Here is a 16864-nt window from a genome sequence, read left to right on the forward strand (position 1 = left end):
CCCAATATTTGCATTTTAAAAGGAAGGCAGCCTCTCTCCGGAGCGGTTGTCTTGGTGGTGCTGTTGGAAGCAGGCGCCACTACCTGTCCCCAGGATGGGGCGCTGAGACCAGCCAGGGCTGGGTGAACACCCCCTCCTCCCCGCTCTGGCCCCTGCTGCAGCCTGAAGTTTCTCCCTCCAGGCCTTGGGATGCCCCATGCTAGGGGGACTCAGGACCCTCCCGCAGCACCCCTCCCCGCCTCTCGCCCTCGCACCCACCCACGGGCTTCCCGCCCTCCGCGCCCTTGCTCCACCCACTTGGCCCACGACGCCCCGAGCCAGGGAGCCTGCGGCAGCCGCGGGAATCGCATGCCGCTTCCGCGCACAGGAGCAATAGCTTCCTGGACCCAGAAATGGTCCCGGCTCCTGGCCTCGGGTTGCGAGAGCTCGGCCCACCTGCGAGGGTTCTCCGTGCATCACTCACCTGGCCAGGGCTCGGGAGCCGCCTCTTAGGACGGGGTCGTTCCTGCCACCACCCCCCCGGGGAGGCGAGGGAGCTGGGGGGACGCTTGTAGGGTGTGCATCCGTCGGTCCAAGCCACAAACTTTGGCCAGTACTGGGGCTCGAGATGGTCTGGGCCCTCGAGGGCCGGGGGCGAGGGCGGGCAGATGGGCTGGAGGTGGTCCCGGGCCTGAGAGCTTGGACGACTGCCAGGTGGTGCACCCCGGACGGCGCGTCCCAGGCAGGCCTAAGCCCCCGTGCGCCCCCAGGCGGTCAAGTCCAAGAAGCACATCCCAGTGCACGTCGTCTTGGGCACCGGCCAGAGCCTGACGGTCATGGTGGACTCGGCCTCCACGTCGCGGGAGGTCTGCCTGCACATCGCCCGCACGCGGGGCCTCAGTGACCACCTGGGCTTCTCCCTCCAGGTGGCCGTGTATGACAAGGTACGGCCTGCGGGCCCCGCCCGGCCCCCCCACTCTCCCACCGCCCCACAGACACACCGTGTGCACACGCACACAGCACACGTGCGCACGCGGCAGCGCTGCACCCCCGCAGCCACCTTCCTGCACCCCCAGGCCCCAGGTGCTGTCAGATCCCCACCCAGCAGCAGCACCCCAGCCCCCATCTCGCACCGCCGCTTGCCCCTCCCTGCCCCCGGGCAGCCAGGCACTCGTGCAGCCCGACGTTCTGCTCCCGGGGCCCATGCCCACCCGCCCGCCCAGCTGCCCCTGCTCCCACCCCACCCTCGGACACACTCGCACCAGGCAGCCAAGGGGTCCCCCGGCCGGAGCACCCGGCCACACACCCACGGTGGTGGGGGGTCCCCACGGGGCACGGCGCCCCCGAGCAGCCGCTGACCCCGCTTCCCCGGCTCCGGCCTCAGTTCTGGTCCCTGGGCAGTGGGCGCGACCACGTGATGGACGCCGTGGCCCAGTGCGAGCAGCTGGCCCGGGAGAGGGGTGAGGGTGAGCGTCAGGCGCCCTGGCGCATCTACTTCCGGAAGGAGTTCTTCACGCCCTGGCACGACTCGCGGGAGGACGCGGTCAGCACCGAGCTCATTTACCGCCAAGTGCTCCACGGGGTCCGGTCCGGCGAGTACAGCTTCGAGAAGGTGAGGGTTCTGAGGGGCCGGCCGCCCCCTCTCGGTCGGCCAGGGCCGCCGACGCCGCAGGGATCTCCCGGAAGCCGGAAGGCCGAGTCGAGGTGTCCGCACCCGCGCTCCCTCGGGAGCCCGCAGGGCCTGGTGGCGGCGTGCGGGCCGTCCAGAGCGCCAGCTTGCCTCGGCCACAGGCCGCCTCTCTCCGCTGGTCCTCTTCCTTGCGGTGCCCAGATGTCCTCTGCTCCTAAGAACTGCAGGCCTTTTGCACGGAGGCCCGTCCTGGCAGGCCTCGCCTTAACTGATGACCTTGCCGCAGGCCCGGTTCGCAGGTGGGCTCACGCCGCGGGACTGGGCGTCAGGGCTTGAGCATGCCTTTTTGGGGCATGTGGCCCCATCCGTGATGCCCACCAATCTGCCCGAGAAAGAGGCATGCTAGAGGCGGCCGTGGGTGCCACGGGAGCCAGAGTGGGGGGGTGGCAGGGCTGGGCTGGCAGCTGCAGTCAGGGGATACTCCCTGGAGGAGGGGACCCTGCTGGCCTTGAAGGTGAGAGGAGCATAGAGGGGTGGGAGGGGACGTGCAGAGCTTTGCAAATGGGGGCCCCGGGCACAGGAGGCCGAGGAGTGGGGGTCAAGGGAGGGGTCGTGGGTTGCACAGTCCCTTCCACCTTGGGGTCTGTCCGTGGCACCAGCAGCAGGTGGGGAAGGCGCCCAATTGGGTGCCCCCACGGCAGCTCCCTGCCTGGCCAGCAGGGCCTGGGGGCCAAGAGCCCCAGCCGAGTCCAGCCCCCACCCCCCACGCCTGCGCCAACCTGGCCATGGGGCCGTAGCACGTTCCAGCACCTCTCTGAGCCTCGAGACTCATCTGAAAGAGAAGAGAGCAGCAGGGCCTCCTCTGTAAGGTGGGGTGGGGGCTCGGGGCTGCCCTGCGCCCGCTCCGCAGGGGCCCACCCCGCACAGGAGTCAGGAGGGTGCTGCTAGGCCTGCGTGGCAGGTGGAGAGGCAGCTGCAAGGAGGACAGGAGGCCAGAGGGCGGGAGGCTACTTGTACTGGCCCGTGCTGGGCCATGCTGACCTATGCTGGCCTGTGCTGTGCTGTGCTGAGCAGTGCTGGCCCATGCTGGGCTGTGCTGGGCCGTGCTGGCCCATGCTGGGCAGTGTTGGCCCGTGCTGGGGCATGTTGGCCTGTGCTGGGCAGGCTGGCCTGTGCTGGCCTGTGCTGGGGTGTGTTGGCCCGTGCTGGCCCGTGCTGGGCAGTGCTGGCCCTTGCTGGGCTGTGCTGGCCTGTGCTGGCCCGTGCTGGGCCGTGCTGGCCCTTGCTGGGCAGTGCTGGGCAGTGCTGGGCCATGCTGGCCCATGCTGGGGCATGTTGGCCCATGCTGGTTCATGCTGGTTCGTGCTGGTTCGTGCTGGCCCGTGCTGGGCAGTGCTGGCCCTTGCTGGGCTGTGCTGGCCTGTGCTGGCCCGTGCTGGGCCGTGCTGGCCCTTGCTGGGCAGTGCTGGGCCATGCTGGCCTGTGCTGGCCCATGCTGGGCCGTGCTGGCCCTTGCTGGGCCATGCTGGCCCATGCTGGGGCATGTTGGCCCATGCTGGTTCGTGCTGGTTCATGCTGGCCCGTGCTGGGCTGTGTGGGCAGTGCTGGCCCGTGCTGGCCTGTGCTAGCCCACACTAACCCATACTGTGCTGTGCTGGGTGCTCTACACAGGGTAAACCGAGTCCCTTGAAGCTGCAGGTGGGTGGCCATTGGTCTCCTTTGACAGGGGGAGCCTGAAGCTCAGAGACCCCCCTGGGACAGCAAGGCGGAGGCTCCCCCAGGGGCAGGGAAGAGCACGGGAGCACGCGGGAGCCGGGGCGGAGGGCCTCAGGCCAGCCGGGGCGGGTCCCTGTGGAGGGGGCCGCGGGCCGGGGCCTGCCTGGGCCGCTGCTCGGCTCTCCGGGGGCGGGGCGAGCAGGGCAGGGGGGCGGCCCGCGTGTCTCCCCACCGCCGCTGTCCCGAGCAGGAGGAGAAGCTGGTGGAGCTCCTGGCCCGGCACTGCTACGTGCAGCTGGGCGCCTCGGCAGGCCGCGAGGCCGTCCAGGAGCTGCTGCCCGCCTGCGTCCCCGCCAAGCTGCACAGGACCAAGCCCCCGGAGCGGTGGGCCAGCCTCGTCACCGCCGCCCTCGCCCAGGTCAGCCTCCACGCAGCTGCGCGGCTCCCCTCGGGGCAGTGGGTCCCGGGGCCCCGCACGGGTCCCCTCGTGCTGGAGCTGACCCCCGAGCCCCCGCCCACCAGGCCACGGGGACGCTCGGGCCGGTCAGTTCAGCCCGCACTCCCCGGGCGGCCCAGCCTCCCCTCTCCTGCAGGTCTGATCTGGGGGTGGGCAGAGGGCCTGCAGCCGAGTGGGCGCCCAAGCCGGGAGGCGGGCCAAGCCTGGGCACAGAGACCTGCTCTGCTGGCCGCCCCCGCAGGCGCGAGGACACCCCCGGTGCTGCCTCCGCAGAGGGGAAGGTGCCCCTCCCACCACCGCCCGTCCACGTGGCCAGGTGGCCAGGGCCTAAGGCCAAGCGTCCCCGGGCCTCTGAGCCTCCCTGCCCCGCGCCTGCACCCCGAGACTCCCCTCCCGTGTTCGCAGGCCCCCCACCCCACCGGAGGTTTCTGCTGGTGTCCGGAACATTCCACCCCAAGAGGGGACAGCAGAGGCACCCCGTCTGGTTGCCGGCCTCCCGGCCTCCCAACCAGGAGCAGCCCCCAGCCCCTTTCTGATGGGACCCGCCCCTCCGCCAGCACCCCCACCCTCCCAGAGCGAGGGGGTGCCAGGGTGCCTCTGGGTAACTGCACCCGTTGGTGCACCCCCCAAGTTGTCCCAGGATGCTACAGACCACAAAGGATAGGCCAAGGAGAAACAGGAAACCACCCCACGGGCTCTCGAGGACTGCCAGCCCAGGGGCAGGGAGCTAAACACAGGCGAGTGGGTCAGACGCCAGGATTCAGAGAAGGCAGCCCGGCCCAGGCGCCACCTGCCATCCCAAGCAGGGGGTCCCAAGGGGGCCCGTGGGGGTGGGAAACGCTGCTGGCTCTCTTACTCCTGGCACTTTGGTGCGCAGTTGCTCATTAAAGGCTCTGAGCAGTCCTGCAGTGAAGGAGCCAGCATTTCCCGAACATACCTGACCACGCAACCGTGGCTGCACAGGGTGCACCTTAGCATCTCTCGGCAGCACTCCTGGGCAGTGGGGGTTGGGGAAAGTGGAAAAGCCAAATCACCCTTCAGACATGCCCTAACAGTTTACGTTTCCAAAGCCGGTGTGTGAAGAGCACCCGGCTCCGTCTTAAAGCGGAGACAAGGGAAATAGCGTTTCATTCAGTAAGCCAAGAGCGACTCACGGCGTCCTCTGTGCTGCGTAGCCGGCCACGGTGGCAGGGCGGTGGAGGGGGCAGGAAGGGTGGCACAGGGCCGAGGGTCAGAGGGGGAAGGAAACCTGAAGACTGGGAAGCAGGGGCAGGTGAGAAGGCCGGAGGGGCCTGAGGGTCACCCCCAGATATGCAGGAGACGCTCCAGGGAAGAAAGACCGAGGGGCACGCACAGAGACGGGCCTCGCGCGTAGAGCAAGACGCGGGCCCGGGGCTCGTGTGCGCGAGAGCGGGCACAAACACATGCACAGACAGGCATGTGCGGACATGGAAATACACACGCACAGACACACGCTCACAGAGACGTACAGAGACACAGACACACGGACACATGCCCCCAGGCGCATGGACACACAGACGTGCACCAGCCCCCGCCCCTCTCCAGCCACCGCAGGAGGGCAGAGGCGTCCAGCCCGCAGCCTCCAGCCAGCACCAGCCAGGGGCCGGGTGGGCGCGGCCGAGCCAGGGGCAGGGGCGCGGTGGGAGGAGGAGGGAGGCAACCCCACAGCCCGGCCGGCCCTCCCGCGCAGGCGCCGTACGTCCAGGCGCGCACGCCGCCGCTGGCCGTGCAGGAGCAGGTGGTGGACGCCGCCCGCCTGCAGTGGCCCCTGCTCTTCTCCCGCCTCTTCCAAGTCACCACACTCTCCGGTAAGGGCATCCGGCCGAGGGGGGCGCGTGGGACCCCGGGGCCAGCCCAGGCGTCACCCCTCCGTGGCCCCCCGGCCAGGTCCCCGCCTGCCCAAGGCGCAGCTGATCCTGGCCGTGAACTGGAAGGGGCTGTGCTTCCTGGACCAGAGGGAGAAGACCCTCCTGGAACTCTCCTTCCCGGAGGTGACGAGTCTGATCACCAACAGGTGTGCGCGGGAAGGGAACGACGCCCCCGAGCCCCTCGCCGCCCCCGCCTGCATCCTCGGGGCCGATGTGTCCGGGGGCTGGAGGGGGGCAGGGAGAGAGGGGAGCCTGGGTGGAGGGGTAAGGGTTAGCCTCGCGGGCTGGTCCTTCCACGGGGGAGCCACCGCCCCTCCCAGCCCGGGAGCGCCGCCTCCTGCACCTGCTCAGTTAAAAACCCAGACGCCCCCGGCAGGGGCCCGGGGACGTGTGGCAATCACTTTGTAGACCCCTTGCCTCTTCATGGGCAAGATCCAGTCCTGCCAAGGGTCCAGCTCGTCTGGGAGAGGGCCCATTGGCAGATGAGTAAACTGAGGCACGGGGAGGCCGGGTGTGGGCCCGGGTCCCCGAGCACGTGGGTGCCAGCGCCGGGGCTCCTCGCACTGCCGTGTGGCCGTCCTGAACCCCCGGACGCCTCCTGGCTGCTCCGTGCTGACCACCCCCCAGACCCTGAGCTCTGCTGTACCCTCCCACCTCCCATGGGAGTCCTGGGACCCGGGGAGCCGGGCTCAGACCCCATCCCCGGGCAATTTGCAGTGTCCTGGGCTGCCCACGGGTGAGGGCCCCTTTGGTGGCCGGTGAGGGGCTGAGCAGGGTGGGATGGGACCCCCCCACATGCGGTCACGTGGTGCCCCGTGTCCCGCAGGGCGGCCCGGGACGGGCAGAGGCTGGAGCTGAGCACGCTGCACGAGGAGGAGTACAAGTTCATGGCCCCCAGCAGCGTGGCCGTTGCCGAGCTCGTGGGCCTGTTTCTGGAGGGGCTGAAGGAGCGGTCCGTGTTCGCCATGGCCTTGGAGGACAGGAGGGCCACAGGTGCCGCCGGGGCAGGGGCTGCAGGGCTACCGAAAGAGCCACCCAGGGGGCAGCCGGCTCAGCGCCGTGGCCCCGTGCGGCAGGAGCAGCGCTGAGGAGGGGGGGAAGCACAGAGCCAGCTGGAGCCCCCTCTCGGCTCAAGCTGACGGCTGGAGGAGGAGGCCTCCCACCTCGAGGCAAACGCGCCGCAGTGCTGTGCTCCCGGGCAAGCTCGGGCGAGGGTCGGGCACCCCTGCCTCCCACCCCAGCAAATCAAATGGCCTTGCCCCTCTGTGCTGTAGGGCACCCTGCACCCACCCACCCTACTACCCCCTTGTGCAGGCACAGAACCGTAGAGGCTCAGAGAAGGGCGGCCGCTTGCACAGGGCCACACGGCAGGGGGACACGGGCCTTAGACAAGCCGTGTCTTCCCTGCACACCAGCACCCTGGCGAAGGCCCAGCTGTGGGCTGTGGGGGCAGGTGCGGGCGCCAAGGCCCGCCCCGGTCAGGCTCGGTGCTTCCGATGAGCCGAGGCCCGGCATTACGGGAAAGAGGCGCTGCAGGGAACAACGGGGCTCAGAGCGCAGGGGCGCGGCTTGGCGGGTGGCAAGCGGCCACCCTCCCTGCAGCCTCACTCCCACCCCACCCCGGCCCATTGACAGACGGGGACCGAGGCGGTGGCCGGGGCTGTGTACCCTCCTTCCCTCACCCACCGGCCTCTCCCTGCAGGCCGGGTCCTGCTCAGGCCCGAGTGGGTCTCCCCAGATGGAGGGGGTAGCCACAGTCGGGGAGCTTCCCAGCTGCTGCCCCCCACCCCCGGGGCTGTGTGTCTGTCCACCACAGGGGGTGGGTGAGAGTCCCCAAGGCCCAAGCTCCCAGTCCCACCCCCTCTGGCAGTGGGAGCCACCGGGCACTCACTGCCTCCCTGTGCCTCGATTTCCCCACCTGTCCGAGGCAGCGGTCCAGGAGCCTGGCTCCCGCCGGGGCCTCGGTAAACACCGGCTTCTCCATCCCCTGTACTGCCCACGCCTCTCAGATGACACTGCCCTCCTGCCCTTCAAGAAGGGAGACCTGCTCATCTTGACGGAGAAGCAGGGGCCGCCGGCCTCCGAGAGCTGGACGCTGGCCCAGAACGAGCGCATCGGCCGGACGGGGCTGGTGCCCACCGCCTGCCTCTTCATCATCCCGACCATCAGCAAGCCCTCGCCGCAGCTGCTGGTAGCTCCCGCGCCTGGCGCTCCTCTGTCCAGGCTGAGGGGACCGTGGCTCATGGGGATGCCCCGGAGATGCTCCGTAAATGGGCATCCGCTCGTGGCCCCCCACGGGCACATCCGGGAACTCCCCCAGCCCTGGCCTGGCCTCATTTAAACTGGCCCCTGGGGGGCCTGAGATGCCCCGCTGCCCTGAGATCACCCCAATGCAGCCCCCGAGGCCCGCTTCCATGCTGGTCACTCGGGGAGGTGGGGACAGGCAGACCATCCAGGGACACTGCGAGCCCAGGTCCAGACAGGAGGGCCACGGGGTGCCGGCCTCGGGGGGCAGCACGCACCTGGGCACGTGGTGACCAGTTAGTCACAAGTTTGCAAAGTGCTGCCAAGCGATAGCTCTGGTCGTGATGGGGGCAAAGGAGAAGGCTGGGGCTCACCCCTGAAGGAGGGCGGGGGGGCTGGGCAGGCAGGGTGGGGCGAGAGGCCCCTGAATGGGGGCTCCCTGGGAAAGGAGCCCCGTGCCCCGAGAGACCAGAGGTGCTGCACCCCAAGCCCCACAGCAGCGGGCACTACCCTCTAAGGGTGTGGAAACAGGCCGGGACCCCGAGTCACAGAATGGGTGAGGCAGGAGCGGGCAGGCCAGCCTGGGGTCCGAGCCCCTCCAAAGTCGCGGGTCAGGGGGACCTGTTGGGGGGCTTGCGGGCAGGGGCCCTCGGGGCCCACGGCCTGTGCTTCCCCAGAGCCTGCTGGCCATGTCGCCGGAGAAGCGGAAGCTGGCAGCCCAGGAGGGGCACCCCGCAGAGCCGCCGCCCGTGGAGGAGCCCAAGGAGACGCCGCACACCCTGGAGGAATTCTCCTACGAGTTCTTCAGGTGCCCGCACCGGCCACGCGCCCCCAGGCCCTGGGCTCTGAGGGCACAGGGAAGGGTCAGAGGTCAGGTGTAGTGGGCCGGTGCATGCAGAGGGGCAAAGGGGGTGTCCCCGGGGCTGCCCCAGGAACAGGGCCTGTGTGTGCCACCACGGGGAGGGAAGAGGCGTGCAGGGGAGCAGGGGGGGCCACGGGGCGAAGCTGGGCATGAGGGAGCTCTCACACCAGGCCTGCGTCCCAACAGGGCCCCAGAGAAGGAGACGGTCAGCAGAGCCGTGTTCTCCCTGGCCCGGCCCCGGGGCCACCTGTGGGCCCACTCCCCTGAGCCGCTGCGGCAGCCTCTGCTCAAGCGAGTCCACGCCAGCGCCGAACTGTGGGACTGCACCTACCAGATCTCCATCGATATTCTTGCCTGCCAACCCTTGCCCACCCCCATAGGCGCAGGGCCCCCCACACCCTCCTCATCCCTACGGAACACAGGGCAAAGCCACAGGCAGCTCACTGTGGGGCTGGGCCATGAATCAGTTGAGGGTTAGCGGGAGGTGGGGTGGTATCAAGGGTTAATACGGAGTCAGAGTCCAGGAGTAGTTTGGGACTGGGATCTGGGGTCAGCACAGGACTCAGATCCAGGGTCAACATGGGACTGGGATCCAGGGTAGGTACAGGACTCAGATCCAGGGTCAACATGGGGCAGGGATCCGGGGTCAGCACAGGACTCAGATCCAGGGTCAACACGGGACTGGGATCCAGGGTCAGCATGGGACTGGGATCCAGGGTCAGCACGGGACTGGTATCCAGGGTAGGCATAGGACTCAGATCCAGGGTCAACACGGGACTGGGATCCAGGGTAGGCACAGGACTCAGATCCAGGGTCAACACGGGACTGGGATCCAGGGTCAACATGGGACTGGGATCCAGGGTCAGCACAGGACTTGGATCCAACGTCAGCATGGGACTGGGATCCAGGTCAGTATGGGGACTTGGATCCAGGGTGAGTGTGGAACTAAAGTCAAGGGTCAGTGTGGGGCTAAGGTCAGGGGTCACCGCAGGGCTTAGGTCAAGGGCTGTGGGGGGCTGGGTAGAGACCAGTGCAGTGCAGGTGTGAGGGCAGGTCTGGGACTGGTGAGGGGCATGGCCAGGTCAGTGTGGGTTCCAGGATCATTGGCCCTGGCTCAGGGGATCAGCCTGGAGCCGGGGCCGGCGTCAGCTCCCGCCACGTCTGCCCTGGCCCCGTTCTCCTTGACGGCCGCACCCATCCTCAGGTACATGGGCGACTACCCGTCACGGCAGGCCTGGTCCTCCCTGCAGCTCACCGACCAGGTCTTCACGCCCGCCGTGCAGGACGCGGCGCTGCGGGACGAGGTCTACTGCCAGATCCTGAGGCAGCTGACGCACAACCACCACAGGTCGGCCGCCCCGCCAGCCCGTCCCGCCAGCCCTGCGGGCGCCCTCCCGCCCCCGCCGCGCGCCAGGCCGTGCCCCCGCTGACGGGCGCCCCGCCCCAGGTACAGCGAGGAGCGCGGCTGGCAGCTGCTGTGGCTGTGCACCGGCCTCTTCGCGCCCGGCAAGGCCCTGCTGCCACACGCCCAGAGGTTCCTGGACACGCGCAGGAAGACGCAGCTGGCCCCCGACTGCAGCCGCCGCCTCCAGAGGGTGCTCAGGTGAGCTGGCCGGCCCCCCGCTCCCGGGTGCCGCCGGCAGAAGCCGGGCCTCCCCAGCCCGGGGAAGGTGGGGCGCCCCACAGGAGAAGCAGGCTGGAGCCCCTGGACCTCTCGTCCCCGAGGCTGCCTGTCCAGGGCCCAGGGCCACCCCGAGGCCTCAGGCCAGCTCTCTGGCCGAGGTCAAAGGCCCATCCCTCCCGTCTGCACTCCCTTCTCCCCTCACCGCATCAGCTGGGGGTTCTTCCTCCCACCCACCTGGCTCTCTCCAGTGCCTCCAGGACCCCTGGGGCTGTGGGGCCGTGGTGGGGACGCAGTCCCCCTGGGATTGACCGAGGAAGGGGTCAGGACTTGATGGAGCCGCTGCTTGAGGCGGGGAGGGGGATCCTGAGGCCCCAACAGACACCCGCCCCTGGGGCCCGTGGTGGGAATACAAGGACACAAGCGCGCCCCGTGGCCAGAACCCCCTTCCGCATGCGCCTGGGCCCTGGGGGAGAGGCCGGGCTCCCCTCCATGCCCCCTCTGGGGGGCCCTGAGCACACCAAGGCCGGGCAGCCCCCGGGACGTGCGCGGGGCTGCGGTTCGGCTTGCTTTCTGTGTTAACCCTGGCGGCGGGGTCCTCTGGGGTTGGCGGCGTGGGCAGCCTGTCCTCTTGCAGGGTGGGGCCCCGCACACAGCCCCCACACCAGGTGGAGGTGGAGGCAGCGGAGCAGAACGTGGCCCGCATCTGCCACAGGGTCTACTTCCCCAACGACACCAGCGAGGTGAGGCCGCCGGGGCTCCCAGCCGGAGGACGGCCCCTGCAAGCAGAGGTTTCCCCTCCTACTCCCATAGCGCCCCCCCCAGCCTCCCCAGGAGACTGCTCACGCCTTCCCTTCCCCCCCAAACATGAACCGAGCGCCCTGGGGAAACCCCTGCTGCCTGGGAAAAGTGCTCCAGCCCAGGGGCCATGAGAGCCTAAGGGGAGCAGGGGCTTGGGGGGGCATTCCAGGGCGAGGGCGAAGGCTGGGGAGGGGCGGTGGGAGGCAGAGACTCATCGGCACCCAGTGGGGCAGGAGAGGCCTGCAGGACCGTAGAGGGGCTGAGGCCTTCAGGGCAGGCGGTGCTTTGCTCACGCCACCCTCAGGTGGCGGGGAGTTTTACACCAAGAGGGACCTTGAAGTAGCCCCAACATGAAGTTCCCAGGCCCGGGCTGCCGCGCAGGCTCAGGGCCCAAGATCGCAAACCGGGGGCCGGACGGGGACAGCGGCCAGTCTCGGCAGGGAGCCTCCCAGCGGCAGCTGCGAGAACTCACCCCGGCCCTCTGCCCTCTGCCCTCTGCGCAGATGCTGGAGGTGGGGGCCAGCACCCGGGTGCGGGACCTGTGCCAGGCCATCGCCACCAGGCTGCAGCTGGCCTCCTGGGAGGGCTGCAACCTCTTCGTCAAGATCGCCGACAAGGTGTGGGACGGAGGGGGCGGCTGGGCCCGGGGCCAGAGGCCAGCAGGCCAGCGGGAGCCAGGGGGACAGCAGGGGCCAGGGGGACAGCGGGGGCCAGGGGGCCGGCGGGGGTGGCGGGGACCAGAGGGATGGCGGGAGCCCAAGGGACGGCGGGGGCTCGGGGGGACGGCAGGGTCCCGGGGGAACGTGGTGGGCCAGGGGGACGGCGGGGGTGGAACGGGGACTAAAGGACAGCGGGGGCTGGGGGGCCGGCGGGGGTGGGGCGGGAACTAAAGGACAGCGGGGGACGTCTCCCAACAACTGGTAGCCAGGGTGAGGGTCCCGGACCTCAGCTGCCCCCCGCACCTGTGCTGGGCGGCCCTGGCTGGGGGCGGGCGGTCACTGGGGTCAGGAGCAGAGAGCCCGGTCCCAGCGTGCGCTTAGCCCTCAGCAGCCCCCCGGGGCCTCCCCTGGAGGTGGGCTGCAGACATGTGCCCCCAGCCGGCCCCCTCACCCGCCCACCCCAGGTCATCAGCCAGAAGGAGGGAGACTTCTTCTTTGACTCCTTGAGGCAGGTGTCCGACTGGATGAGGAAGAACAAGCCTCAGAAAGAAGGTGAGGGAGGGTTCTGGGCAGGAGCGGGGAGAGTGGTGCGTGCAATGGGATAGAGGTAGGGAAGGAGGCGGGGTGGGTGGGGTGGGGGAGGGGAAGTGTGGGGTGGGGTTGGAGGGGAGAGCATGGGATGGGGTAGGGGAGGAGAGAGCATGGGGTGGGGTGAGAAGAGAGAGCATGGGGTGGAGGTGGGGGGAGGAGAGAGAATGGGATGGAAGCAGGAGAGGATAGGATGGGATGGGATAGGGTGGGAGGAGACAGTGTGGGATGGAGATGGGGGGAGGAGAAAGCATGAGATGGAGGTGGGAAGAGAAGAGAGCGTGGGGTGGGGGAAGGAGAGAGCATGCGGTGAGGCGGGTGGGGGAGGACGGCGGCCTCCCTGGCCCTGGTGGGGAGGCTGGCTCCCCCCCCACCCCCCCTACCCCCTCCACCCCCCCGCCAGAGTGCTGGGGACACACCTCGCCCCGCCCCTCCCCCGGGTCTCCCCGCCTGTTCTCGTGTTCATGCACTCCCCCGCTGGCTTCCCGGCGGTGGCTGTGGTCAGCCCTGCCCGGCAGTGAGGACAGCAGGTGCCCCAGGGCCAGGCGCAGTTTGGGCAGCGTCTGGGCGCAGGGTCAGCCTGGGGCAGGTGGCCGTGCTGCAGCCGCGACAGGGTGCGCGGGGCCGTGGGGGCGGCGGGGGGGCAGCGCTGCAGGCCCGGCCGGGAGCCCACCCCCCTCCGCCCCCCAGGGGCCCCCGTGACGCTGCCCTACCAGGTGTACTTCATGCGGAAGCTGTGGCTGCACGTGGCGCCCGGGAGGGACGAGAACGCTGACACCATTCTCCACTACCACCAGGTGCCCGCCAGGCCTGCCCCTCCGCCGCCTGCCCCTGCCCTGCGGGGGGACGGCCTTGCCCGGGGGCGCCCAGCCCTGCACCGCCTCCGCGGCCCCCGGCACCCCGCTGGGGGCGGGGTCCAGGCGCCCAGGGCACACCAGCCGCCCGGGGAATGCGGGTGCACCCCCGCCCGCCCGAGCATTGTAGGGCAGCCCCGCCCCAGGCCCCGCCCCCGCAGGAATCCCGCGGGCTCGCTGTCTGCTCCTCGGGGGGCCACACGCTGGGGGCCCCCACAGGAGGCGGGTGGCGGCGGGTGGCGGCGGGGCGGCTCCGAGCCGCGCCTGACCCGTCCCCCGCGCCGCCGCCCAGGAGCTGCCCAAGTACCTGCGCGGCTTCCACAAGTTGCTCGCGGGAGGACGCGGTGCACCTGGCCGGCCTCATCTGCAGAGCGCGCTTCGAGGGCGACCGCGCGCAGCTGGCCGCCGTGCCCAGGATGCTGAGGGAGCTGGTGCCCCGCCGACCTCACGCGCCTCAATGTCGGCCGAGGACTGGAGGAAGGTCCGCGAGGGCCGGGGCCCGCCCCTCCCACCCACCAGGCCCGTGCCACCCCACCCCCAGCCCCCCAGGCCCGTTGCCACCCCCTCCAGCCCCCCAGGCCCGTGCCACCCCCCCCAGCCCCCCAGGCCCGTGCCACCCCCCCAGCCCCCCAGGCCCGTGCCGCCCCCCCCAGCCCCCCAGGCCCGTGCCACCCCACCCACAGCCCCCAGGCCCGTGCCACCCCCCGCAGCCCCCCAGGCCCGTGCCACCCCACCCCAGCCCCCCTGGCCCGTGCCACCCCACCCAGAGCCCCCAGGGCCCGTGCCACCCCACCCCCAGGCCCCGAGGCCCGTGCCACCCCACCCCCAGCCCGCCCGGGGACGTAAAACCGGTCCCGGCCCGGCTTGCCCCGCGCGCCCACCCGGGGGACCCGCTCGGCCTTCCACGCAGCCCCCAGGCCCAGGGCGGGCCCTCAGGCAGGTGCCGCTCGCACGGGGCCGCCTGTGTGGGCAGCGCCCCCAGCCCTGACCAGCCCCGCCCCGCAGAGCGTCCTCCTGGCCTACGACCAGCACGCGGCCAAGACGGCGGCCGAGGCCAAGGTGGCCTTCCTGAAGTGGATCTGCCGCTGGCCCACCTTCGGCTCCGCCTTCTTCGAGGTGAAGGTAGGGCGCCCGGGGCACGCCCTCGCCCGCGGCACCCCCTCGCCCGCGGCCCTCGCTCCGCCGGCACCCCATGCGTCTCCCCACGCGTCTCCCCAGACACAGGGGCCGGGGGTGGGGCTCGGGGGCTGCGCTGGCAGGGCCTGCATGCTCAGCTGTGTGTGCGCGTGCGCGAGGGGGCGTGCACACGGAGCACACGTGCAGCACTACGTGTGCGGTGTGTGTGCGGGCATGTGTGTACTCACACACGTGCCCTGTGGTGTGTTGCCGTGTGCATGTTCACATACGTGTGCACACGTGCGTGTGTATGAGTGTGGGTGTGGTGCGGTGTGCATGTGCGTACGTGTATATGTGCGTGTCTGGTACGTGCGCACTCGTGTGCATGCACACTCATGCATGTGTGCACAGGGCTAGGCAGGCGCACTCCGCCTGCCTCTGGGGGCAGACTGTGACCCCCTGTCCCCCTCCCCAGCAAACCTCGGAGCCCTCCTACCCCGACATCATCCTCATCGCCATCAACCGGCACGGGGTGCTGCTCATCCACCCCAAGACCAAGGTAGCCCGGGAGGCCACCCCCAGGTCCCTGGTGCCCCCGCGGTGGACAGTGGCCGGCCTCCCCTTCCCCAGCACAAACACACCCCCTGGGCCGCCCCTCAGCCTCTGGGTCACCCCCCCCCAGGACCTGCTCACAACCCCCCTCCACCCCCACCCCCCACAGGAGCTGCTCACACCCCCTCCACCCCCACCCCCCACCAGAGCTACTCACCCCCCCTCCACCCCACCCCCCCAGGAGTTGCTCACCACCACCCCCACCAGAGCTGCTCACCACTCCCTCCACCCCCCGAGGTGCTGCTAACCACCACCACCACCCCCAATCCTCCCCCAGGAGCTGCTCACCACCCCCTCCACCCCCCCCAGGAGTTGCTCACCACCCCTCCCACCACCACCCCCCAACCCCCCCCCCCCCAGGAGCTGCTCACCACCCCATCCACCCCCACCCCCCTCAGGAGCTGCTCACCCCCCCAAGAGCTGCTCACCACCCCCTCCACCCCCCCACCCCCCCTCAGGAGCTGCTCACCACCCCCCTCCACCCCCCACCCCCCACAGGAGCTGCTCACCACCCACCCCTTCACCAAGATCTCCAGCTGGAGCAGCGGCAGCACCTACTTCCACATGGTGCTGGGGAGCCTGGGCCGGGGCAGCCGCCCTGCTGTGCGAGACCTCCCTGGTGCGCCCCGCCCGCACCCCAAGAGGACCCGGCCAGCCCTGCCCTCACCCTGCCCCCTGGCGTCTAGAGACCCGCAGAGCCCAGGCTGGCCTGGTGGGGAGGCCCGGCTGGGGCAGGGGGCCCCACGGTCTGCGCCTCTAGGCAGAGAAGGGAGACCCGGGGAACCCGTGGAGTGGGCAGAAGCGAGGACCCTCTTCCCTCTGCCCCCCGACCCCCTAGTCCAGCCCCCTACGCCCCTCCCGCACCCCACCAGCCCTCCACTCCCCCTTCTGCAGGGCTACAAGATGGACGACCTGCTGACCTCCTACGTGCAGCAGCTCCTGAGCACCGTACACAGGCAGCGGGGCACCCGGGCCCCCCCGGAGCCCTAGGCCTGGCCGCCCTGCCCCAGCCCTCTCGGCCCCCCCCAAGCCCTAGGCCTGGCCGCCCTGCCCCGGCCCTCTCGGCCCCCCGAGCCCCAGGCCTGGCCGCCCTGCCCCGGCGCCCTCGGCCCCTAGGAGCCCCAGGCCTGGCCACCCTGTCCAGCCCCCTCGGCCCCCCGAGCCGCAGGCCTGGCCGCCCTGCCCTGGCCCCCACCTCTGCCCCCCCCAGCCCCAGGCCTGGCCGCCCTGCCCCGGCCCCCTCGGCTCCCCGAACCCTAGGCCTGGGCCGCCCTGCCCCGGCCCCCTTGGCCCCCCCAGCCCCAGGCCTGGCCGCCCTGCCCTGGCCCCCTCGGCTTCCCGAGCCCCAGGCCTGTCCCCCGCCCCCTGCCCCAGCCCAGCACTGCTCCCGGGGCTCCCCACGACGCAGGCCTCCAGGGCCAATGTGCTCGGCTGAGACTCCCCTCCTAGGACGCTGAATAAAATCCCAGCTTCTCAGGGAAGTGAGCGTGCCAGTGTGAGGACGGGGTGCACGGGATGGGCAGGGGCCAGCGGGCACCGGCCAGCGAAGCCTGCCTCTGGAAATGCAAGCGACAGCTCCAGGGAGCCCAGGGACAGCACCTGCCAGGGCAGGACTTCATTCACCCTCCCCTCTCGCCGCTCCTCCTCCTCCTCCCCCTCCCTCCCCTCTCTCCCCTCCTCTCTCCCCTCCTCCTCCCCCTCCCTCCTCTCCCCCCTCCCTCCCCTCTCTCCTCTCCCTCCTCTCCCTCCCCTCTCCCCCCTTGTCCCTTTCCTCTCCCTCCTTCCCCTTTACTTCTCTTTTCTCCCTCTTTCTCAGACTGGGGAGAGGGTGCCCCC

General features: G+C 70.6%; 1 protein-coding gene across 1 annotated transcript in view; it reads left to right on the forward strand.

The window, feature by feature from the left end:
* Positions 1 to 16162, forward strand: part of MYO7B (myosin VIIB) — a 98188-nt gene extending 82026 nt beyond the window's left edge. Inside the window, 23 exon segments of the mRNA XM_058301178.2 lie at positions 750 to 923; positions 1364 to 1591; positions 3576 to 3743; positions 5494 to 5611; positions 5691 to 5817; positions 6498 to 6664; positions 7681 to 7862; positions 8593 to 8723; positions 8964 to 9121; positions 9972 to 10125; positions 10225 to 10380; positions 11036 to 11141; positions 11703 to 11816; positions 12323 to 12410; positions 13137 to 13243; positions 13593 to 13625; positions 13627 to 13740; positions 13743 to 13781; positions 14306 to 14422; positions 14892 to 14975; positions 15527 to 15625; positions 15627 to 15647; positions 15923 to 16162. Of these exon segments, the coding sequence (XP_058157161.1) occupies positions 750 to 923; positions 1364 to 1591; positions 3576 to 3743; positions 5494 to 5611; positions 5691 to 5817; positions 6498 to 6664; positions 7681 to 7862; positions 8593 to 8723; positions 8964 to 9121; positions 9972 to 10125; positions 10225 to 10380; positions 11036 to 11141; positions 11703 to 11816; positions 12323 to 12410; positions 13137 to 13243; positions 13593 to 13625; positions 13627 to 13740; positions 13743 to 13781; positions 14306 to 14422; positions 14892 to 14975; positions 15527 to 15625; positions 15627 to 15647; positions 15923 to 16018 (2781 nt within the window). The 3' untranslated portion in view covers positions 16019 to 16162.
* The last annotated feature ends 702 nt before the right edge of the window (positions 16163 to 16864 follow it).

The sequence above is a fragment of the Dasypus novemcinctus genome, chromosome 7, assembly GCF_030445035.2.
Source record: "Dasypus novemcinctus isolate mDasNov1 chromosome 7, mDasNov1.1.hap2, whole genome shotgun sequence".
Taxonomy (NCBI): Eukaryota; Metazoa; Chordata; class Mammalia; order Cingulata; family Dasypodidae; genus Dasypus; species Dasypus novemcinctus.